Source organism: Trachypithecus francoisi, unplaced genomic scaffold (assembly GCF_009764315.1).
Source record: "Trachypithecus francoisi isolate TF-2019V2 unplaced genomic scaffold, Tfra_2.0 Lachesis_group3, whole genome shotgun sequence".
Taxonomy (NCBI): Eukaryota; Metazoa; Chordata; class Mammalia; order Primates; family Cercopithecidae; genus Trachypithecus; species Trachypithecus francoisi.
In genome coordinates, this window is record NW_022681468.1 from 16,085,441 (window position 1) to 16,110,691 (window position 25,251).

Below are 25,251 nucleotides of genomic sequence, written 5' to 3' on the forward strand. Positions count from 1 at the left end.
GTTTTTTGAGACGGGAGTCTCACTCTTGTTGCCCAGGCTGGAGTGCAGTGGCGCAATCTTGGCTCACCACAACCTCTGCCTCCCGGGTTCAAGTGATTCTCCTGCCTCAGCCTCCTGAGTAGCTGGGATTACAGGCTCCTGCCACCATGCCCAGCTGATTCTGTGTTTTTAGTAGAAACAGGGTTTCTCCATGTTGTTTGGGCTGGTCTTGAACTCCTGACCTCAGGTGATCCTCCCGCCTCAGCCTCCCAAAGTGCTGGGATTACAGGTGTGAGCCACGGCACCTGGCCATCTGTTCCAATTATTTTCCCCCTCTGTGTAGCATTCTTTTCTCCAGGGTATGAGGCAGGACCCTCTGTGGCAGATAAAAGGAGGGTAGGGGAAGGTCAGAGAGATACTCTGTTTACTTTACTGGGGAGGGCTTTGGGAGTTGTGAAGCAGGAACCGTGATGACTATATATACATATGTATATAATATCACAAGGGGAAATAGGGGGTGATTGTTAATGGGCATGGAGTCTTTTTTGGGAGCATTTAGAAAAAAATGCTCCTAAGTGGATTGTAGTGGTGATTGCACATGTCTGTAAATCTACTACTAACTTCCGAATTCTGTGCTTTAAATGGGAAACCGCATGCTATAGGATCTATCTCTCAGGCAACTTTTTTAAAAAATCACACATTCCAACACACTTCCCGAGTGTCGTAGGGGTGGGCGGCCTCTCAGCATGACAGCTCCACTCTATGACTGCGCCTTCATTCAGAATCCGTATGGCCTGCCAAGGACACGTGGGATGCTGTGAGAGACAGTGACATGACCAGGACGCAGGCCTGGCCTTTCTGAGACTCATAGTCTGTTTGGAGAAGCAAATCAATACTCAGATGCCTCTGCCAGAATAGGAACTGTGGGTGCTCATGACAGGAATGGCACAAAGTGTAAGACAAAATGATGAAAGGAAAAGCTGGAAACCCCAACCAGTCCTTCCTCCTGGGGCGGAGATGAGCCTGGGGCAGAGGGTGATGGCGTTTGGCAGGGATGTTCCTTCTCCCTGCTTTGGGGGGGTCACTGAATGGACAGGTGAACTGATGGGTGCCTGTTGAGGGCCTGCGAAGGCCGAGCCCATGACTGATGGGCGTCCTGGGGAAAGCAAGGAGGGCCGAGGCACAAACCAGGGCACCTGGGACTCTACAGCCCACCAGGAAGGGATCAGGGAGAAGCTGACGCCCAGAGTGAATGGCCCGCAAAGGCAGCAGGAGCAGGGTGCTGGGTTGTGCACCCAGAATGGCACGTGCTGCCGGAGAGCTATGTCCTCGCCAGCTTCCGTCCAGATTGTGCTCTGAAAGCCCGCTGTGCTGGCAGATGCCTGCTGGGTGCGTCCTCGTGGACATGCACGCAGCGCTGTGCAGCATTCATGGTTTGAGCCTGGTGTAGGGAGGAGACGGTGGACCCGCAGCTCAGTCCCTGAGAGCTGGCTTCCTCCTTTCTTGGGGGTCCATCTGAGGCAGGTCTGGGGAGGTCTGAGGTTTAGAGAGCTCCTAGTGCCCCACTGGGGAAAGGTGATAGCCCTGGGCGTCTGGCACCTTTGCTGGGGAGGAGGCCTGAGAAGAGGGGTGGGAAGCCAGTCCGGGATGCCAGCCCCTGCCCACCTTCTGGAGGATTTCCCTACCTCACCTCCATCCCCAGGCTCCTGAGACCTCCTTGCTGTCTCAAACTCTGCTCCGAAGAAGACAGCTCATGCCCAGGCCCCCAGCACCACCAGAGTTTCTCCACGCGGGCAAGGGTGGCTCAGAGAATGGCGTCCTCCCAACACCCATGTCAATGAACACAGTGGTAAAGGGCCAGCCCCACTGGAGTTAGTTCGCCCATCAAAGGTGGAAACGCAAGGGCTGCGTTGGGACTGGGGAAAGGGGCATTTTAAGCCTCATCTTTCATTCTAAAAAGAAAGTCTTCTCCCCTAGTTAAAATCGTATTTAGGTGAAGGACTTAGCTTTTGGGGAGCACCCTGAGGCTTGCTAATAAAATCAGAGAAGCCCGCCTAGTAAAGGCTAGCAGGAGCCTGCTCTCCTCTCTTAAACCTAACCTCCTTTCCCACCGGGGAAAAAAGCCCAAGTTTCTTGAATAAAAGACTCAGATCCCAACACTTTGGGAGGCCGAGGCAGGCGGATCGCCTGAGGTCAGGAGTTTGAGACCAGCCTGCCCAATACGGTGAAACTCTGTCTCTAAAAATATAAAAATTAGTTGGGCGTCGTGGCGGGCGCCTGTAATCCCAGCTACTCAGGAGGCTGAGGCAGGAGAATCGGTTGAACCTAGGAGACTGAGGTTGCAGTGAGCTGAGATCCCGCCATTGCACTCCAGCCTGGGTGACAAGAGCAAGACTCTTGGCCGGGCGCGGTGGCTCAAGCCTGTAATCCCAGCACTTTGGGAGGCCGAGACGGGCGGATCACGAGGTCAGGAGATCGAGACCATCCTGCCTAACAGGGTGAAACCCCGTCTCTACTAAAAAATACAAAAAAACTAGCCGGGCGAGGTGGCGGGCGCCTGTAGTCCCAGCTACTCGGGAGGCTGAGGCAGGAGAATGGCGTGAACCCGGGAGGCGGAGCTTGCAGTGAGCTGAGATCCGGACACTGCACTCCAGCCCAGGCGACAGAGCGAGACTCCGTCTCAAAAAAAAAAAAAAAAAAAAAAAGAGCAAGACTCTGTCTCAAGAAAAAAAAGAAAGAAAGAAGGAAGAAGGAAGGAAAGAAGGAAGGAAGGAAGGAAAGAAGGAAGGAAGGAAGGAAGGAAGGAAGGAAGGAGCAAAGGTGTAAAAGCAAACCTGCAGGAAACCCCTCCAGCCTGATCATGATTCCTGGGACCCTTTGTAACTGCTGTGAGAGGCTGGAGGAAACCCGACCCAGCAATGTGACTCGCTTCCTTCCGCACAACTCCGAAACTTGTGACTTGGTCTGAAGGAAAATGGTACTACGATGCCTCTCCATCCTCTGCCTCCTCCCCACCCTTAGCCCGGTGCCATTTTCTCTACCTGGGTGCCCATCCCTTCTTGCCTAGCCAGTGCCTGTCCCTCCTACGGGAAGTCTCCTCCAGCAGTCCAGTTCTCTGCTACAAACCACAGAAACCAGCTCTGGCTAATTTAGGTAGAAGTGGAATTTGTCACGTCAGGTGCACACATTCTGGGAGGAAGGGGCCCAGGCTGGGAGGCTGGACATCCTCCTCAGGACTGGTCTGGCAGGGAGGAAAAGCACTGCCACCACTGCGGGGCAGGCACAGACACCCAAATGTACCCCAGCCCCGCTCACATGGCCTGCCAGAGCAGCTGCCGCCTGGGATGCCTCCGAATCAGGCTGAGGCTACCCACGCTCCTGCACCTGCTTTCTGAGTGGCGTCTGCTGGCAGGGCTGAGGTTCCCCACCCCTCACTGTAGCCACAAGGGAGCCTGGCACAGTGAGTGCCTGGCTTTTTCAGCATCTCTGGTGGGGGATTCCTCAAATACAGGAAAGGAGATAAAGATCCCAGATGACAAATGGCATCCTCCCACGAGTGAGGACATCCAACTGTGCTCTTTTCTTTCTTCTCTTTTGTTTCTTTCTTCTTTCTTTCTTTCTCTCTTTCTTTCTTCTGCCATCTAACTGTACCCGCTCCTTCCTTCCTTCCTTCCTTCCTTCCTTCCTTCCCTTCTTCTTACATAAAAATAGAGACAGGGTTTTGCCATGTTGCCTAGGCTGGTCTCGAACTCCTGAGCTCAAGTGATCTGCCCACCTCGGCCTCCCAGAGTGCTGGGATTACAGGTGTGGGCCACCGCGCCCGGCCTCACTGCACTCTCTCTGCTGCCTGCCTTCCCTGGCCTACACAATCTCTAAGTGTTATAACAGGCTGCATCAGTCATTCAACGCATATTTGAGGGCCCAGGCCAGATGCCAGCGTCACATTTCCTAGAGACACTCCTTAGAAGAGTGTTCTGTACACATCACTTAAAATTCTGTTTCCCTCTGGGCAAAGGGTCAGTCAGCGTCCTTAGACTGCAGCAAAACAGAGGCATTACACAAGTTCCTGGATAGCTCTTAAAAAGGAAGGCCTGGGCCTGGCATGGTAGCTCATGCCTGTAATCCCAGTACTTTGGGAGGCGGAGGCGGGTGGATCACGAGGTCAGGAGATCAAGACCATCCTGGCTAACACAGTGAAACCCCGTCTCTACTAAAAATACAAAAAATTAGCCGGGCGTGGTGGTGGGTGCCTGTAGTCCCAGCTACTTGGGAGGCTGAGGCAGGAGAATGGCGTGAACCCAAGAGTCAGAGCTTGCAGTGAGCCGAGATCGCGCCGCACTGCACTCCAGCCTGGGTGACAGAGCGAGACTCCGTCTCAAAAAAAAAAAGGAAGGCCTGGTGGGCTGAGGACCAGTGTAATAGCTGCCAGGCTCCTCCAGCATCAGGGACATTCCAACCGTCCCTCACCCTGTAGTTCATTTGAAAATAACTTCCTAGAATAGACAGTGCTGTCAGCATCTTTCTGCTGACCACAGACTACTCTGGGCAGTATTTTGAAAATGAAACTGATGTATCAAAAGCTTGCAACAGGAAGCAGCAAGGTTGACTTGACTGCCTTGCCTTGTGGGGAGCCCTGGGCTGTGACCCAGGGTCATGAGGGTGGGTCCCCTGGGCGTGCAGCCAGGGACCAAGAGCTTAGTTCTCTGTTCCCCCACTGTCCCACTGAATAGCCACATAACCCCTGGGCAAGTCGCCTTGGTCTGTTTCCACGTCGGTGGAACAAAACTGGTGTTCTGTGCTCCCAACACAGGGGGTTAGGGGACCACAATGGGCAAATAAAAGGCTACCAATGGAGATTCTCTCAGTGTTGCTAAATGGTTAGAGTTAATAGTGTGTTTGGCCTGGATTGAAACAAAACTAAACAAGCCAACCCTCCACTTTACCAAAGAAATTGAGGGTTCCCCCAAAATAAGTAAACCGGTCTCTGGAGTGGGTAAGAGCTCTTTTTTCTGGGTATTTTCACTGCTCCCTTAAGAAGGGCCTGACCCTTCGCGCTCAGGGGAAATAAGCGCTGAGAGGAAGTAAGGAGAATCGAACAGCCCTTAGGTCCAGGCTCTGGCAGGCACTGCCTCCGCCCCACCTGGCTTCGCCCCGCGACCAGCCCTGCGGCCCCGCGAAGGATCCACCAATGAAGGACCCAGGAACTGCATGACCTCATCAGGAGGCTCCCTCATTGGCTGCCGCCGTCGCGCCCGGTCGGCTGGTTCCGTTCGACTCCGGAAAGCCGCGCCGACCTCAGTCCCCCAGGGCTGAAGGCAGGTTGAGTTCTTCCCCAGGTATGCGAGCCTCGAAGACTTCTCTCAGACAGCAGACCCCTCAGAAGCGCAAGGCTGCTTTCTGACAAAGAATCGAGTGTTCCTTTCAACCAGCCAAGGGACTGGTTTTCGCGCTGACCCTTTGACGGGCGTGTTCCCGGGATTTTGCTTGGGACCTTTATCGTGCCCTCCCTGCGTCCCTGACACGTCTCGCTTCCCGCTCGTTTCAGCCGTATATTCTGTGGCATTTTCTCTTGCTTCACAGTAGATGGACTTGTGAATCCCCACCTTACTGTTAAATGCCAGTGATCATCTCCCCGCACAGCTAACCTGGGAATTAGTCCACTGACACCCGGAGAGAGGGGACACGCCTTTCACAAGGTCACACGGCAGGTCAATTACAGAGATGAAAATCAAATCCAGGTTTCCTAACTTCAAGAGTTTTTCAGGCGCCTTATTATTATTATTCGTTTACTTTTTTATTTTAATTTTTATTTTTTGAGATGGAGTCTCACTCTGTCACCCAGGGTGGAGTGCAGTGGAATGATCTTGGCTCACTGCAACCTCCGCCTCCCGGGTTTAAGCGATTCTCCTGCCTCAGCCTCCTGAGTAGCTGGGATTACAGGTGCCCACCACCACGCCAGGCTAATTTTTGTATTTTTAGTAGAGACGAGGTTTCATCATGTTGGCCAGGCTGGTCTCGAACTCCTGACCTCAGGTGATCCACCCACCTTGGCCTTCCAAAGTGCTTGGAGCTACAGGCATGAGCCATCTTGTCTGGTAGTCATTATTATCATTTTTTAATTTGCTGCCTGAGATCTCAGAACAGGAACCTCAGCTGCATGGCAGCACCCATAAACCAATCCCATTACAGCCACTCTCACTTTGACAGGACAGAATCACCGACCAGAGCCCAGGACCTCCTCGACCAGCACTCTCCTCTTACAAATAAGGAAACTGAAGGGTACCTGATCATAAACAAGTTGATGGGCAGCACTTGACCCAGACCTTTTACTTCTTACCCCTCCACCCCCATTTGGACTCCCAAAGGTGGGGAGGAATAGAATGCCCTACCAGTCCCCAGGGAATGGTTCATGCAGTCAGCATGGTTTTAGTACCTTTAACATTTGATTTGGGAGAAAGAAAACAATCAGAAGTGTCTGTATGCCTCACCAGCGGTCCAGCAGGTCCCATAAACCTTCACCCACAACCCTTCTGACCACCAAGTGCTTTGCTGCAGGAAAGGAGACCAGATTGTTGGATTTTTCTCATCTGATGGTCGGGGGTGATCTGGAACTGCATATGTCTGAACACTGTGACCCTATCTTGAGTGCAAGAGTTTTGAAAACCCAGGACCACTTTGTTAGATGGTGAGGGTTGGTGAGCAAACTGGGCCTGAGATCTTTTTTCAAGGCTTGCCTTGAGGGTAACATCCTCCAGGAAGACTTCCTGGAGCACCCACCACAGTTAATTCCTGGCGCTCCCCAGAGCTGTTGTTCACTTCTTTCCCCCACTAGACTGTGAGTTCCTTGAGGGATGACCATACCCTACACAATATTGTATCACTAAGGCCTAACACTGTGTCTGGCACATAGTAGGTACTCAATAAACGTTTGTTGAATGGTGGAAACCTTGCACATTATTATTGGCCTTGTGCAGGGGAAGATCACTCACAATTCCTAACTGAAGCAGATTCTGTGTCTATCAGGCTCCTTCACACAAAATGAGAATGAGTTTCTTTTTTTAATAGTAACGTGTCCGAAGTGCAAACTTCAAACCTGTTTGCTGATACAACTCCCCAGGAACAACCAAGTCCTTCTGCTTACTTAGTTCGTGATTTCTCTTGAAAACTCCTGATGTCAGCTGGGCGTGGTGGCTCACACCTGTAATCCCAGCACTTTGGGAGGCTGAGGCGGGCAGATCACTTGAGGTCGGGAGTTCAAGACCAGTCTGGCCAACATGATGAAATCCTGTCTCTACTAAAAATACAAAAATTAGTCAGGCATGGTGGCATATGCCGGTAATTTCAGCTACTTGGGAAGGTGAGGCAGGAGGATCACCTGAACCCAGGAGGCAGAGGTTGCAGTGAGTCAAGATCACACCACTGCATTCCAGCCTGAGCAACAGAGCAAGACTTCATCTCAAAAACAAACAAACAAACTCCTGATATGTGAATCAACAACATCATTTAAATCAGACCATTCTGCCGGGCGTGGTGGCTCACACCCCTAATCCCAGCACTTTGGGAGGCCGAGGCAGGCAGATCACCTGAAGTCAGGAGTTTAAGACCAGCCTGACCAACATGGTGAAACCCTGTCTCTACTAAAAAATACAAACATTAGCTGGGCGTGGTGGCAGATTCCTGTAATCCCAGCTACTTGGGAGGCTGAGGCAGGGAGAATTGCTTGAACCCGGGAGGCAGAGGTTGCAGTGAGCTGAGATCGAGCCACTGCACTCCAGCCTGGGTGACAGAGCAAGACTCCGTCTAAAAAAATAATATTTAAATAAATAAAACCATTCCACGTGTTTTCTTCTGTGCCTGGTCGCTAGGAAGCTCAGAAATCAGTCTAGCCTCATGCTGAGGAACAGTCAGTCTCCTCCCTGTTGGCAGATACACCTTTCTCCCCCGTATCTGAATAGTTTCCCATCTTTACTTTGATGTTCATTTACATATATAGGTGGGTATTTTATCACAAGCCCACTCTATGCCTTTTTTGGAGAAGGTAGGACAGGTGGGGTACAGGGTAACACGGAAGTGTCCCCAGAACTCTGAGTGTAAGGAAAATACTCATGACGATTCCTATTACAGGCACGGCATGACAGCTCACGCCTGTACTGCCAGCACTTTGGGAGGCCAAGGTGGGTGGATCACTCAAGCCTAGGAGCTCGAGACTAGTCTAGGCAACAAAGCGAGACCCCCATCTCTATAAAATTAAGTTAGCTGGAGATGGCGGTGCTACTTGGGAGGTTGAAGCAGGAGCATCGCTTGAGCCCAGGAGTTCAAGGCTGCAGTGAGCTATGATAGTGCCGCTGCACGCTAGCCCGAGAGACACAAAGCAAGACTCTGTCTCAGAAAGAAAGAACAAAACAAAACAAAACAAACAAAAAACAGGCCAGGTGCAGTGGCTCACGCCTGTAATCCCAGCACTTTGGGAGGCCAAGGGAGGCGGATCAAGAGGTCTGGAGTTCGAGACCATCTTGGCCAACATGGTAAAACCCTGTCTCTACTAAAAATACAAAAAATGAGCCGGGTGTGGTGGTGCACGCCTGTAGTCCCAGCTACTCAGGAGGCTGAGGCAGGAGAATCGCTTGAACCGCAGAGGCGGAGGTTGTTGCAGTGAGCTGAGATCGTGCCACTGCACTCCAGCCTGGCAACAGAGCAAGACTCCGTCTCAAAAAAAAAAAAAAAAAAAAAAAAAAAAAAAGGCTGGGCATGGTGGCTCATGTCTGTAATCCCAGCACTCTGGAAGGCTGAGGCAGGAGGTCACTTGAGGTCAGGAGTTCGAGACCACCCTGGCCAACACAGACCCTGTCTCTAAAGTAAAAAACAGAACAACAACAACAACAAAAACCCTTCCTATTACACAAAGGTTCCTATTATACAGGCTTAAAATCAGTTTAATTGTTATGGTGTCTAAAGCCTGTGCAAGGTTGGCATGTACGGAGATAAGTAAAAATTCACAGAGCTGGTCCAGCCTCATTCTGGGCAGGGGAACATAGGCTTTGGACATGTGGATATTCTCAGCTCTGGAGAAGTGGGTTCAACAGTGGGACCCAGATGGCCTTCTGAGCTTTTCCAGGGCTGACAACCACCTTCTTGAGACCTTCCCCTCTCTGGTTCTGAGTCCACGCCCACCAGGTAAACTAAGGATGATTGCAGCTTTGCCTGCATCCTGTCACTACGAGTGGGGTCTCCTGATTATGAGATACTGGGGCTTGGCTTCTACTGCAAATGAGAGTTGGCATGGGGTTGAAACAGTGGTCTCTGGTGGGCTTCATTATCGGGACTAGGCAGAGCACCCTGGAACACTGACATATTTCTAGACTGGCAAAGCTGAAACTTTAGACCATGGTTTCTGCACCTGACTCATGCTACCCAGGGCCCTTCCTGAGCAGCCAATCAGCCTCCTCCATCTGGCTGTCCCTCTCAGATGGCAACAGATGGTAAATTAGTGGCACCAGCTTTGGTGCCTATAGCGGAGTCACCCAGCAAGTTTCCCATTGCTTTGTCCCTACAATGGGAACGATGGTTCCAGGCGGCTGGAAGTGGCCCTTGGAAAGAAGGTCAGGGGACCCTCAGGGAACTCCAAGGGGGAGGGGCACAGAGCCATATTGAATCCACCCTCAGAAACCCTGCTCAAGACAATGGCGCTGATGCAGCCTTTTTTTTTTTTTTTTTAAGTTGGAGTTTCGCTCTTGTTGCCCAGGATGGAGTGCAATGGCGCAATCCTGGCTCACTGTAACCTCCACCTCCCGGGTTCAAGTGATTCTCCTGCCTCAGCCTCCCAAGTAGCTGGGATTACAGGCATGCGCCACCTTGCCCAGATGATTTTGTATTTTTAGTAGAGACTGGGTTTCTCCATGTTGGTCAGGCTGGTCTCAAACTCCCGACCTCAGATGATCTGCCCGCCTCGGCCTCCCAAAGTGCTGGGATTACAGGTGTGAGCCACTGTGCCCAGCCTAACCCAGATTTTATAAACAATAACCTTGTCCATGAAAGCAAACCTACAGACTCGAGGTCTGATAAAACTGGAAGCTGGATAACTCAAGTGTGGCATAGTCATGCCACGGAATATTATGCACTAGAGGAAAGAAGACACGATGCCATTTTTAGAAAGCTCAAAACAAGTGAAACCAAACAATATCGTGTATAGCAGGGGTCCTCAACCCCTGGACCACAGACTGGTACCGGCTAGTGGCCCATTAGGAGCCAGGCCGCACAGCAGGAGGTGAGTGGTGGGTGAGCAAGCAAACTTCACCTGTATTTACAGCCACTCCCCATGGCTCACATTGCTGCCTGAGCTCCGCCTCCTGTCAGATCAGCTGCGGCATTAGAGTCTCATAGGAACACAAACCCTACTGTGAACTGTGCATGTGAGGGATCTAGGTTGCATGCTCCTAATCAGAGTCTAATGCCTGTCTCCCATCACCCCCAGATGGGGCCGTCTAGTTGCAGGAAAACAAGCTCGGGGTTCCCACTGATTCTACATGATGGTGAGTTATATTATAAGGCAATAAGAATAGAAATAAAGCGCACAATAAATGTAATGCACTTGAATCATCCTGAAACCATCCCCCCACCTCCTCGTACCCATGGAAAATTTGTCTTCCATGAAACTGGTCCCTGGTGCCAAAAAGCTTGGAGACCTCTGTTGTATAGGGTTACATGTTGTACCCACATTATAAGAAGTGGCAGAAAGCAAGTTTAGTGCTAAAACTAGCTAAAAAACAAAGCAAGGGTATAACAAACACAAAAATCACAATGTAGTTAACTCTGGGGTAGCCAATAGTTTCCCTGCTGGTGTTCATCTTATTATTTTATTATGTAGGTGCCCCTTGATTCTGGGTATTTTTGTATGTGTCAAATATTACATAATTAAAAGCCAGCCAAAGCCAGCTATCATGACTGCACTCTCATTACTCACGCTCCGGGGCCTGCGAGCTGTGGCGTGGTTTCCAGGTTCCCCACGAGCATCGCTGCAGCGACCGCCCACAGCAGCAGCTGCTGATGGCTCACACCTCCCGGGGCTCCAAGGTCTGTCCCTGGCTCTGGCAGCGAGATGACAGGGCTGTTGCCCCGGCAGGGTGAGGCCAAAGGTTAGAGGTGGTCATTCTTTCTGCTGGCGCACTGAGGCCCCTTGTGGATCGGGGTTTCTGGGTTTCTGTCTCCCCCTTCAACCTGCCCATCAGCTTCAGACAGTGGATACCCACTTCCCTGTGGGGCTGTTCACTGGGATGCTCACCTGCTCAATCCCAGCCCCTTCACCTTCCTTCGACTCATTCATTCATTCAGCCTGTATTGACTGAGTACTCACCATGCATCAGGCACCGTTCTCAGTGCCGGGAACGCCGTTGTGAACAGAACCACACACAAATCCCTGCCCTCCTGGGACTTTTGTTCTAGTGAGGGGAGGCAGATAATACACCCTCAGTTAATAACCATAGATCAGGTGGGACAAGAAGAAAACTACAGCAGGCTAAGGGGGTAAGGGTGAAGGGAATGAGGAGGAGCGAATGTGCACAGAGTGGTCGGGGAAGGTCTCTGTGAGGATGTGACCTCCCTCCGTGCCTTCAGAAGGAAGGTAGGGAGGGACTACATGGATTTCTGGGGAAGAGCCTTCCGGGCCAGGCGAGCTAGGAGAAAGGGCAGAGTTCTGACCCCTCCTCCCACCAGTGTCTCCTTCCCCTAAGCTCCCTCTATCCTACCCTGGCTACAATCCCTCTCATTCTCTCTCTCTGTTTTCTCTCGCGTGCCTGTTCCCGTGCTGCTCATGTCTTCCCTTATTCTGTTTGCACAGGGAATCCAGGCTTTCAGAGATGAGGACTGGGAGGTCTCCAGAACACACAAGCCCCCTATTTGTACTGGCCTTTGGAAGGAGCCTACAGCCTGCCTCCACTGCTTCTAGCACCCCAGCTGTTCTTAAGGAATTGGACAGAAGTCAGACTCCCTTCCCAGCTGTCCTCCACTTCTTTCCTGCCAGGCACCCCAGGCCCCATGCTGGGATTGGGCCTATAGGCTGTGATTTTCCACATCCTTGTCAAACCTGTACTACCTGAATGCCTAGAGGAAAAGATACTGCCTTAATTACTATTATGAGCATGAATGCCTTCTTACTCCTGAATTTAGCTGAGTGCTACGTGCAGGTAAAGTCACCTGGAGAACCATCCGGGGACTTTGTCCTCATAGGATCACTTGTACCTCTTTAGGGTTGCTGTGGCAGCTGCCAGAGTGGCCCGGGCCATGGATAAGGGCCAGGATATGGCAGGCAGAAGCGGAAACAAGCCCAGAGGCCACAGGGCCCAGCTCTCAGGCTCCCACAGTGAAGGCCCAGAGGGTTCCTTCTCTCTCCTGCTTCAGGCTGACAATGTTTGTCAACCTCTGCTCCCAACCCCTATACCCAGCAACCTCTGCGCCCAAGCACATGGTCTGAAGAATATTCTGGCGTTGGGCCCCTGCGGGGGTGGCCTGTCATGAAGGTGGAAGCCTGGAATGTAGTGACATGGATTCATTATTGGGGTGTTACATCCTAAGGAAACGCACTCGCAGGCTGGCTGTAGACCTTGGGGACTCCAGCCTCGTTCATTTAAGCTCCTACACGGTGCCAGGCCCTATGTGGGGTGCAAGGGGCAGAGAGACGCAGAATGACAGCTGACATGGCACTCCGTTGGTGCACTGGCACTGTTCTTTTTTTTTTTTTTTGAGACGGAGTCTTGCTCTGTCTCCCAGGTTGGAGTGCAGTGGCATGATCTTGACTCACTGCAACCTCCACCTCCTGGGTTCAAGCGATTTTCCTGCCTCAGCCTCCCGAGTAGCTGGGACTACAGGAGCGTGCCACCACGCCCGGCTAAGTTTTTTATATATTTAGTAGAGACGGGGGTTTCACCATGTTAGCCAGGATGGTCTCCATCTCCTGACCTCGCGATCCACCCAAAGTGCTGGGATTACAGGCGTGAGCCACAGCGCCCGGCAGCACTGGCACTGTTCTATGTGCCTTACCTCTATTTCCTCATTTCCTCCTCAACCAGCTCCAGGGGGAGGTAGCACAGTCAAGGAACAGAGGCCTGGGGAGGTTAAATGCCGTGGCCCAGGCAGCACTCGCCCTCATGAAGACACCTTATCAGGTAGGGAGGCAGACAGATGGCCCTCGTCATTTACCTTCCAGTGTGGCCACTGAGGCAGTGTACGCATTAGTCAAGATTAAGACCCTGCCCCTTCCCAGAGGGAGACAGCAAGTGCTGTCACACAGGGTCTGGCAGATGTTGCATAAGGCTGCCCTGTGACCTTTGGACTGTGTCTGAAAGAAGGCACAGGAATCTGTCTCCTGGACCAGATGGAGAACATTCCCAGCAAATCTGGAGAGACAGACTGGAGTTGGGACAACAGGAGGGTGTCGGCAGAGAGGAAACATCTCTTGTGGAGATTTCTTCTCCTTCCCTTCCTGTTCCCTCTTGGTGGAAGCTAAGGGCCAGAGTGCTGAAGTGTCCCCTGTTGAAACTCTAACGTTCTAGTTCCCCTTTCCCTGGGCTGTTCACAGTGTCCAGGGCCTATCAGCTCAATTGCCATCACCTCGGCAGTCCCTGAGGTGCCTGAAAGTGATAGTGGTCACATCAGAAAATGTCTCCTGATCTTCCCTCCTCGCCTGTCTTAAATGTCTGTGATTCAGCCTCGTAATTGGTAAACTGAGGTCCACAATGTGTGTTCTTCATCAACTCCGGGCTGTGGTGAGGATGAGAAGCTGCATGTGACTGCTCTTGGAAAGCTGGAGTAAGGGCACCCAGAAGGAACAACGATGACCCCTCAGTGCCTCCCTGTGACTGCAGGTGGGCTACGAATCCTTCCAGACTGACAGCTTCACTCTCAAATGCAGGACCCAGAATCTAACACCACCACCACCACAGCTATTTCCCTGGCAGTATTCTCAATACTGCAGTCACAGTGACAGTCCAAAGTATAGGTCTGATCATGCCACTCTTCTGTGAAAAGCCCTGCATGGCTGCTCCATGTCACCAGAGTAAAAGCCAAAGTCTTATAATGGCCCACCAGGCACTACACAGAACTGCCCCCCAACCTCTCAAAGCTCATCTCCTGCCTTGGCCCCTCTCCCTCACTCCACCCAGCCCCTCTGGCCCCTGCTATTTCTCCAGCCCACCCAATGTGCTCTAACCCCAGAGCCTCTGCACTTGTGGTGTTCTCTGCCTGGGATACTCCTCCCGCAGAGATATCCTCATGGCTCCCTCTTACTTTCTTCAAGTCCAATGCCACCTCCGTGAGGCCATCCCTGACTGCCCCATTTTACATGGCAATACTTGCTCAGGCTGAAATGCGTTCACTGCTCACTGCAGCCTCCACCTTCTGGGCTCAAGCAATCATCCTGCCTCAGCCTCCTGAGGAGCTGGGATTACAAGCATGAGCCACCTGCCTGTCCCAACTATGTTCCTCACTGGACCTTTCTCTGTTTCTTCAAATAGCCATTTTTACAGTCTAGTTTACTACTTTATTTTGCTTATTTTTCCCCCGAACTGGAATGTAAGCTCCCTCAAGACAGGAATTTTGTCTTTTTAGTTCACAATTCTATCTCTGGAAACTGAAACAGCACCCAGCACATACAAGGTGATCACTACACAGTTGATTCACTGAAAGAACACAGCGGGACACCTCCCTAGCTCTCAGTCTAGGTGGCCAAGACAGGAGGCCCCACCAGTGACTGTGCCTTTCCCTCAGGGGGCCTGAGAGCTGGCATCTGAGAGTGGCAGTCCGTGCCTGGCTCCGCTCAGCCCTCTAGGGCACCCCTGGCAAGTGCTGTGCCTTGCCTGAGATGGAGGAGTCTCCGTCCACCTCTGGCTGGGTAGGGGCTAAGGCTGTGGGGCAGAGGGGCACCTGCTAAGGGGCACAGGCTAACCGGGCCCAGGGAACCGCTGGCCACCTGAGATGGCAGGACAAGCTCGGGCCAGCCTCCCCCGACCCCTCACACCCGGCTCACCGGTCCCGCCGGGCGGTGACCTTCCCCAGGGTCACTGCCCTTTCTTGGCCCTACTCCTGGGGGTCCAACCCGCTCCCAGGTTGTCGCTAGCTCCCTCCCGATCCTCTCCCTCCCCTTCATCCTGCCCCGACCCCCATCCCACCAGACCCCTCACCCGCCCTTGGTCAGATCTCTCTCCTACCCCGCTCCCCCCCCCCACCCCCACTTCCCCTCGGTCTCCACCCCGACCCAGACACCCCCAGTCCCTCCTGCTGGCCTCCCGGCCCCACCACCCCCCGCCCTTCCTCCCGCGGGCCGCGGTCTCCCGCCCCAGCCCCCGCCCCGCCCCCGCCCCGGCCCCGGCCCGTGCTGCGGCTCCGGCCCTGGCCGGCAGGGGCCGCTCCTCGCGGCGCCGGGGGCCCCGCCGCGCCTGCCGCCGCCGCCCGCCTCCCCGCCCCTTCCCCAGCCGGCGCTCCCGTTACGCCGCGGAGCCGGGAGCCGGAGCCCGAGCCCGCGGCGGCAGCGGGAGGCGGCGAGGGGGCGCCGCGGCGGCGGCGGCGGGGCCTGCGGGGCGGGCGGCCGGGCCCGGCCAGGCCGCGATGGCGACCAAGAAGGCAGGCTCGCGGCTGGAGACGGAGATCGAGCGCTGCCGCTCCGAGTGCCAGTGGGAGCGGATCCCCGAGCTCGTCAAGCAGCTGTCGGCCAAGCTTATCGCCAACGGTACGCGCCGGGCGCGCCGGCCTGGGCTGCGGGGGGCGCCGCGGCCTCCGCGGGAACGGGCCCCCGAGGCGCGGCCGGGCGCGGGGCGAGGGCAGGGGCACGGCCGGGCCGCGAAGGAGCTGCGGCCCAGGGGATGTGCGCGGGGCCAGGGCCTGGGGGGGCTCGGGTGACCCGGAGTCACGCGGTGTGGGGGTCCGGGGGGCGCCAGGGGCTGTACCGGCGTCCGGGGTTCAAGTGTGCAGGGCGGGCTTCTGCGGAGTCTGGGGTGTGGGGGGTCTCAGCGAGTCCGCTGCTCCACCGGGACCCCAGGAGGTCAGGGGCCGACCTGGGGCTTCTAAGAAGTTGGAGATGATGGGGGTGAGGGGGTCCCTCAGGACAAGGGTGAAGTCCACAGTGTGTGTATGGTGTGCTCAGGCGATCAGTATGTGTTTATGGGGTCCTGAGAATGGGGTGTTGTACATAGACCCCTGGGGAGTCTGGTTTGTAAACATATGGTGTTTAAGGGGTTCTGAGTGGAAGCGCAGACTCGGGGTGTGTGGGGCGGTGGTAGAAAGCAGACTGGGCTGTGTGTCCTGGCGTTTGGAGAAGTAGCATCAAGGCTCCCGACCTAGAGAGGTCAGGGTTGGGAACAGAGGAGAAATAGAGTCAGGGGACCTGGAGGGAGAATATTGTGGAGCGAGATGAGAATGTGGTTGAAGAATGTCGGGGGATGGAGTTGGGTGGGTGAGGGGTTGGTGCCTGGGCCAGAAGGGGGTCTGAGGCAGCCTTTGAGTAGGAGCCTGGTGCCTGGAGTTGGTCCATGACCCCTTTCACTGAATTGGTTCTTGTACCCAATCAAATCAAAATTGCATCCAGAATCCCATTCCAGTGCACAGCTCCACGTGGCCTTATTTGTTTTGGAAGCGAGTATCTTTAATATTTGCTTGTCTTTTAGTACCCGCCTAAAGCGCAGGCACCAGTGCAGGATGGCCAGAGGGCAGAGGGTTTGTCTCATTTCATCCTGGGCTTCTCCAGGCCGAGTGGCACATGTTGGCTGAACAAATGAATGAAAGAGTGAATGAATGGATGGCGGCGCTGCTCTAAGAAGGACATCTGCACTATTTTCAACCTTCTCACTTCAGACTCCCCAGAAAGGAGAGGGATGTCACGCGTCCTCCTGGAGGGTGGTTTATGTTTGTGTCCTATGGTATTAGTGTCTGGAAATTAGAACTCGGTTTTGCACACTCGCAATGATGGGTGTGTGCTGTGGGCAGGTATCTTCTGGGTGAACGCAGGTGCCGTGGTGGTGTCAGGGGCGTGGAGATAGCACAGACCCTATCTGGGCTCCGCTAGGTGGAAAATGTGGACTCTTTTCAGTTATGTCAGCCTTTGAGGAGATGGTATTCAGTGCCCTGGGCCCCAGAGGCAGCTTGCCCTTACCCTCCGTGTCAGGCACACCTGCTTCTCCACTTACCTGCAGCATTTTCTCTTTTCCTCTCAGAGTCGCACAGTCCTGGGTCTACTTTGTGGCTTCCCAGCTGTGTGGGCATAATGACACCTTCTGTGCAGGTTGACGTTAGGATTAAATGGGTTTATTTGTGAGCCTCCTGGTCTTTTTTCTTCTGAATCCACTTGGTTCCTGCTGTCTTTGCTTATTCATTCACCCAATATTTGCGTGCCCACCTGTGCCAGTCACAGAACAGTGGTGAACAGCACTGACCAAGCCCCTGCCCTCATGCCCTCACCCTGCTCTCAGGAAGCAGGTGATAAGCAAAGATGGAAATAAATAAACAGCACAGCTTCAGATGGTGAGAAGTGATTGAAACAAAACAGATGAGTTAATGTGATTGAGAATGACAGGCAGATGAAGGGGGACTCAAGCCATGGTGGTCCCTGGAATGAGAGGGTAGCTGGGTTTTTGGTGGTGTGGGCCCTTCTTATTCACCTTCATGGCCCCCGAAAGGCTCAGCTGTCTTCCCAGGGGCTGCTCCCGATGGCCTGAGATGCAGTCATGAGTGGGGCTTGGGGAGTGGGGTTTGCGGGGGCACTGTGGTCCATGGGTCTATGTGCAAGTTCAGTTTGGGGAAACTCATGGGAGGTAGATTTTTGTCCTAGAGACTCACATGGTGAGTGGTAGCCATTGATGGCAAAAAGTTACCCAGACTTGAAAAGATCAGAGAGAATGAGTGCTCAGGAAAATAAAACGATAAAGCCAAGAAAAAGATGAAACCAAACCAGAGTGATTGTGGCTCTCCTTTGGTGTTCAGAGGCGTGTTTGCAGGAGGGGCCTTCCCTTCCTTTGACTGGTGAGGCCTTCCCACTCTCGGGCTGGTAGAGGGACTTCTTCCTGGCTTTGGGGGCACCGGCTCCCCCATAGATTCTCAGGTGCATGAGCACAAGTTCTGGGCAGATTTTGCAGAATCCTGAAGTTAAAGCATCTTCTGCTTAGAATAAGGAAAGCAAGTGAATGTCACGTTTGTCATACTAATACAGTTACCTTGAAAACAACCACAGGCCAAAAAAATAAAAAATAAAAATAAAAAAAAGTACAGTGTTGGGAGCCAGCCAGACGGGGGCCTGATTCTTGTGACCTTGGCCACTTCTTGACTTTGTGACACTGGCCAAATCACTTAACCACTCAGAGCCTCAGTTTTCTCATTTTAGAATGGGATTTAAGTGACTTACCTTGCAGGCGTTGTTATGAGGGTTAAAGTAGCTAGTATCTCTTAGGGCCAGCCACTCATTCCTTCCTTCCTTCCACAGAGATTGAGTACCTGCTCTGTGCTAGCCACTGTTTTAGGCACTGGAAATACACCAGTAAACAAAACAGACAAAAATGGCAAAAATCTCAGCCCTTACAAAACTCACATCCCAGTAGGGAAGGGGCAGGGAGACAGATAATCAATATAATCATGAGGTAAAGTTTACAGGGTGTCAGATGGTGGTCAGTGCTATCAAAGAGAAAAAAGGGAAGGGGAATAAGTGCTTTGGAGTGGGCTGGGAGTGGGGGATGCAGGAACTACTAGTTTAAATAGGGTGGCCCTGGAAGGCCTCCCCAAGAAGGCAGCATCCGAGATTAGACCTAAGGAGGTGGAGAAGTGTGGTCTAGGGAGGGAACTTCAAGGGCAGAGAGTGGTGGGGCCTGACAGGCCGAGGGTAAGGCTTGGGCTTTCCTGTGAGTGAGACGGGGCCGCGGGAAAGTTCTGAGCAGAGGAATCCCTCTTTCCCAAAGCTCCCGCTTGTAGTGGGCTTCCCTGCCCAGCAGCGTTAGCTCCTTACGGGAAGGAAGCATGGTAGCCCCTCGCCGTTAAGGACTCTGAAGAGTGGGCGCTTCAGAGCGTGCTGCCCCAGCCTGGCTCCTTTGAGATGAATTGCTTTAGACGATTTGCCAAGAGGTGGATAAGGAAGAAAAGGACAAATGCCAAGTTGAAAACTGAACCCAAAAGTCTGTCTTCTTCCTCGTACCCTACTGTGGTCACCATTTTCATTGCACCATCTCAAACATCCCAAATGTGGCGGTGGCTAGGTGTGCGCCAGGCCCGGGTGAGTCCCAGCGGGAGAATGGTCACCTAAGTAAAGGGTGGAGGTGGGAGACGGGAAGCCTAGGCCCTCATAGGCTGAAGTGTGGCCTGGGGATGAGGCGCAGGGGCACCACTGGGAACCTGGGAGAAATGCGGATTCTTGGGCTGGCTTCAGACATCTGGAGTTAGAATCCATGTCTCAGCAAGGTGTCCAGGGGCTTGGGGACTCAGGGAAGCCCGAGGTGCCCTGGCTTGGAGCTGAGGCAGCAGCCTGAACACTCAGGGATAAAGACAGGACTGCACACCAGCTTCATGTGGCTTCACAGGTCGGTCCTGGTCCCTGGGAGGACAGGCCCAACTGTCCTCTGTCTCCAGAATGTTACCCTCCAGCCTCCCAGTGATGAGGTCACCACTGTGTGTGAAAGTGCAGTGACCTGCACCTGGGCTAAAATTTGGACCTTACCTGGGGTGGCTAGGTGACCTCCAGCCAGTTTCTTAGCCTGTCGGAGCCTGCCTTTCCCTCCGCTCAGCCAGCTCAGAGTGTCCACTCTCTCAGGGTGCCTGTGAGGATTCAGTGGGTGGTACCTGTCAGCCAGGGCACAGGGTCATAATGGGGTTGGTTCCCTGCAGCTGACCCTGTGTGACCCTGGGCAAGGTAGGCCAGGTCCCAGCTGTCAGCCTAGCAGGGAAAAAAGAGAGTGGGGAACCAAGAAATGACACACTTGAGCTAGTGCCCGTTCAAGACTCCTGCCTATTGCAGTGACACAAACAGGTACATTAGAGGTCTGTGACTGTCCTGACGGACGGCCGCTCCCTTTTCTGAGGCGGTGTGGCTTCCCCGCTTCCCCAGCCTGTTAATCTTCTTAGGCAAACTCAGTGACTGAATTCACTTAGAAAGATTAGGCCCCAAATGGTAGCTTCTCCCTTAGGAGATCATTGCTTGTCGGATCCTATAAGATTTTGAGACATTTTAATTACCTCTTGGTGACAGGTAGGTGGGGAAATGGTGCCTGAAACAAAGTACTTCCAGGGCATAGTTTGGTAAGCAAATGTATTCAGACCATGAGGAGGGTGTGGAGATCTGTGTTGTTTTAACTGCGGGCATCTGCAGTGATGTGGCTTCCCCTTGGTGGAGGGTGCAGGGTACTGGGCTCCTAGATGCCACCTGGGCTCATGCACACCCTCCTGTGAAGGAGAGGCGTCAGGGTGGACTGTGGTCCTCCCTGGCTGGCCTGAGGGTCTTCTCTGGAAACAGGACTGAGGTTTAACTGAGAGTCTCTGCTGTGGGGTGAGGCGGTCCTGTTGTTTCGAGGTGGCTTCTTTGGACATGCCTGGGGCACCACAGACTCCTGGGAGCCCAACTGCTCCCAGAAGGTGGGGAAGGACACCAGTGAGACCTCCAGTGACCCTCTATTTTGGCCTTTCCGGGCCGTCTTCCTGCTTTCAGTCTGTCCTGTTGTTCTCAGAAGACCACACCTTTGTGGCAGACCATATGTCCTGAGTTTTGGATTCAGAAGACTCATTTATTTGACAGTGGCTGATTGATGGCACCGAGCTAGGCATTGGGGCTCGTGGCCACGGCAGTCAGGGCAGAAGGACCTGGATTTCTCGTGGCTGTGCTCAGTGGGGCTGGGGCTGCGCAGCTCATCCCCGGCCTCATCCATCTGCTTGGTCTGGCCAACCTTTCCAGCATGTCCTCATGTCGCCTGCCGCACTGCCTTCATTCCCCTGACTTCCCTCAGCTGCTCTGGCCTCCTGGACCCTCCCACACACCTTGCTTATTGTCTCTGCACCTTTGCTCACACTATTTGACTCTGGAGTCCTCTCTGCAGATCAAAAGCCTACCCATCTGTCAGGGTCTGCTTCAAGTTCCTCCCAGCTGTCCTTTCATCGCTGAAAAGGCTGTTTGCCTCACAGAAGACAACCATACAATGTTAGAACCAGAGAAGACCTTACAGAGTATGCTGTGTAGCAGTTTTCAAACTGTGCTGTCAAGGAACCCCTCTGGGAACATCTTTAGGGCTCTGGTGAGCAGGCCTCACTCGCTGGAGTGAGTTATACTTTTCCTTAAGGTTTCCTTTGAAGGAAGGGCTAATACACCTTTTTTATTTTATTATTACTATTTTTTAGACAGAGTCTCGCTCTGTCGCCCAGGCTGGAGTTCAGTGGTGCATGTCGGCTCACTGCAAGCTCTGCCTCCCGGGTTCACGCCATTCTCCTGCCTCAGCCTCCCAAATAGCTGGGACTACAGGCGCCCGCCACCATGCCTAATTTTTATATATATATATATATTTTTTTTTTTTTTTTTTTTAGTAGAGATGGGGTTTCACCGTGTTAACCAGGATGGTCTCGATCTCCTGACCTCGTGATCCGCCCCCCTCGGCCTCCCAAAGTGCTGGGATTACAGGCGTGAGCCGCTGCGCCCGGCCAAATACATTTTAAAACAAAAAACTTTGAAACCCATTGATGTAGTCCAACCTCTTATAGATGACAAAACAGTTCCGGAGAGGGAGATGTCTTCCTTACAGCCACCAACCAGCAAGTGGCAGATGCAAGCAGAGTGGGTAAGAGCCCTGGCTTGGAGTTGGGTTGCTTGATTTCAAAGCGTGGCTCACCTGCTTCCTAAGGGGGGTTACCTTCAAATTGCAAAGCCCGCTTTGTAGAGTGGTGACACACATCCAAAACCCTTTTTCGGAAGCCTTTGGGGCCAGATGTATTTCAGAATGCAGAATTTTTTTGGAACATGTTATGTATACTGGACATTATGTGACATTCCCAATGGTGTCTGGGGCAGCATTTTGTAATAAAACGGGTCAGTATTTCTGCATCAAAGCGTATGAGCAGTCACTGCAAAAGGGAGAAATAGACTATAAATAGCCTCACATGGGTTCAGCTGAGGTTTCTGCCATCCCATAAATGATTAATAACAAAAAACAACTTTTGGTTTTTAGAGAGCCCTGGATTTCAGAAACTGTAGGTAAGGTATTATGAACCTGTAATAATAGTGCCAAACTTATGGGGAGGTTTTAAGGATCAAATGAAGAAAAAACCAAAATACCTGAAAGTACTTCTTAGTGCCTGCATAGAGTAAGCCTTCACTAGTTACCAGCTGTTGTCTGTTGCTGGTGGTGGTGGGTGTTACCCACTCCCATCTCCCAGCTCGGGGCTGTTTCCCTCTCCTACTCCACCGATTTTGGCGTATGCCTTGTCTTCTCACCAAATGCTCAGCTTCTAGAGGGCGAAGGGCCATAGTTCTACCTTTCTGGCCCCATGACATGGAGTTGGGCTCATAGCACATGCTGTGTTGAATTGGCTCGGCTTTCATGAGCAGTTGGAACAGGCGTAAGTAAGGAAGTCAGGCCGAGGGTTTTCCAAATGGAAGTGTGGGCCAAGTTAGGTGAATACCACGTGATGACTCTGTCCCTGAGAAATGGTGTCCTGCAAGGACAGGTGTTTGCCCTTGGGGTTGGTGGGGTCTTGTGAGTCAGGGCTAGCCAGAGGCTCCCTGGTTGTTAATCTGGCATTGTCCACCCTTGTCCCCCAGCCTAGACTCCCACCCATTCTCCTCCTTGATTGGGCCCAGTTTTGTTCAGCTGTCAGCAGTGGTGCCGTGTGCTTCGCTGTAGGGGCCCTGGCCCCGGTAGATACACTCCCTTGCCTGTGATTTGTTGAAGTGCAAGCATGTGAATTAGGTCTGACCAATGAGACATCAGGGAGCATTTGCTCAGTGGAGGGGCTTCTGGGAAAGATTTCCTCGTGCTTAAGGGTGACATCCATGCTTAAAAGGGAAGAAGTAGTCTCTCTTTTTCCCCTGGAAATCGTTCATATCTTTGAGGTCTGGAGCTATGGCCATCTTATGGCCATGAGGGCACCTGACCGAGGAGTAAGGCAGACCCAAGGAGAGCTGAAGTGCAGAGAGACAAGAAGAATCTCGCTCGATTATATCACCAGACTGCTGATAGCAACTGGCCCTGGAGCAGCCCTTCTCTGGACTTCCTGTTATGTGAGAGAATAAATTCCTTCTTGTGGAAGCCACACTGAGTCAGGCGTTTGGTCATTACTGGCTGCTGAAGGCATTCTAACTGGTACACCTCTTACTTACCCAGAGCACCCCTGCACCCCAGCTGCCCGGCCGGCTGTGCCCAGGGCATGCAGGAATGGCCTTTGGTCCTTATTCACACTGGCCACACGTGGGTGGATTCCTGCCCCTCTGAGTGACCTCATGCTTGGTAGATGGTGGAGGGTTGCAGGCCTTTGACATGCGTGAAAGCCAGTGTCTCCCACCTGAGAAGCCCAGGAAGAGGGATGAGGTTTTCTGAGATCTCAAAAGCATTCCCATCAGCCACCAAGACAAGGATGAGCGGATGTCTGACTCAGAGATAGGTCAAATGGGTGCCATATAAAATACAAAAATGGCCACAGCCACAGGAAAGCTAATGGAGTGGCTGCAGCCCTTCCCCCCATGGGATTTGTCTGTCCCTGCTCACAAGTGTGGCTAGTGGTGGCAGTGCCAGAACCATGCAGAGCAGATCTGGTCTGGTCCTTTTAGAGGCCACCAGGCCTGGAGTCAGAATCTTCCGCATTGGCCCTCCAAGCCACCTTGTACACATCACTTGATCATCTGAAGCTGTAGTTGTCCCGACTTAATGAGTGTTAAAACAGTGCTAGCAGGGAAGAATAATGAGCTTCATTTCTTGGGTCTCTTTCTGTCTGTCTTTCTCTCTCTCTCTCTATATATTTTTTGTAGAGACGCGTTTCCCTATGTTGCCCAATCTGGTCTTGAACTCCTGGGCTCAAGCGATCTTCTTCCCTCGGCCTCCCAAAGTGCTGGGATTACAGGCGTGAGCCACTGTGCCCAGTCTCTTGGGTCTCTCTTGTGTGCCAGATTCTGGGCATGAACTTTTACATAGATCTCAGTTAATCATCACAAGAAGAGAATGAGGTCAGGGGTAATTCTCATTCAGGGATTGAGTAGACTGAGGCTAGAGCTGTTAATTGAGCTGGATTCTAGCCCACTTCCAACTAGTTTCACTGTTCTTCTATTACACTAATGTTTTTCTAAACTGGTTGGATCAAAGAATCACTTAGACAGCTTGTTGGAATCCAGATTGCAAAGCCCCATTCCCACAGATACTGATGTAGTAGGTCTAGGTTGGAGCTGGGGTTCTGCATTCTTAAGCTCCCAGTGCTGCAGGTATGCAACATGCTTTGAGTAATACTAAACTAAGTGTAGTTTATAGATTACCAGACATCTTGGCTGAGGGTGGTGATTCTCTTGGCTCAAGGTAGAAGCTGGAAATCTACATTTTTAAACAGCCTCAGGTAGTTTGAGTAGGCAAGTGTGGGAGCCTTTGCTCTGAACCATAATGGTTAGCATTTATTGAGCACCTACTATGTGTGGACACAGCACCAGGTATCAGAGGGGCATCAGAAGAAACAGAGTGAGCAGGTCACCAGGCAGGGAAAGCTTACAGTTCAGGATTGTTGCTCAACCTCTGGGCAGCAGGGTCCCCTGGGGGCTAGTTAGCAACTCAGATTGGCAGGCTGGTCCCAAGTTTCTACTTCAGGAGGTCTTAGTGGTTTGGGGACTCAGAGAACAGGATCCCAGTGCCCCAGGTGATTATGGTGCCCGGGGTTCTAGGACCAGACTTTAGACATGGTGGTCCATGTGGGAGATAGAATGTGACCCTGCAGCCTGAGGACAGCAATGACAGCATTGCTTACAAGGCACAGAGGGTGCAGCTGGGAGCCTGGAGAGGTCAGATTCAGTGGCAGTGGGTAAGCAGGGCCTGGCCGGGCACGAGGAGGAGGATCTTGGGCAGGATGGTGGCGTGAGGGTGACCAACTCGTCCTGGTTGGCCTGAGACTTTTCTGGTTTTAGCATCCAAAGTCCTGAGTCCCAGAAACTCCCTCAGTCCTGGGCAAGTGGAAAAGTAGTTCACCCTTTCAGGTAGATAGAGGTGTTTTAGCAAAGCGGAAAGGAACCCTGGGCAGGAGAAAGCAGTGGGCTTTGCCCTGTTAGACCTGGGTTCAGATCCCGGTTCTGACGCTTCCTGC

The 25,251-nt window shown here is 52.7% G+C and overlaps 1 protein-coding gene across 9 annotated transcripts in view; it reads left to right on the top strand.

Annotated features, from left to right (window-relative positions):
* The first annotated feature begins 15,394 nt into the window (after positions 1-15,394).
* TTC7B (tetratricopeptide repeat domain 7B) overlaps positions 15,395-25,251 on the top strand; it is a 276,535-nt gene continuing 266,678 nt past the window's right edge. For all 9 annotated transcript variants that reach the window (XM_033191608.1, XM_033191609.1, XM_033191611.1 and 6 more), the window contains exon 1: positions 15,395-15,694. In XM_033191608.1, the coding sequence (XP_033047499.1) occupies positions 15,574-15,694 (121 nt within the window). In that variant the 5' untranslated portion in view covers positions 15,395-15,573. The remainder of the gene's footprint in view (positions 15,695-25,251) is intronic.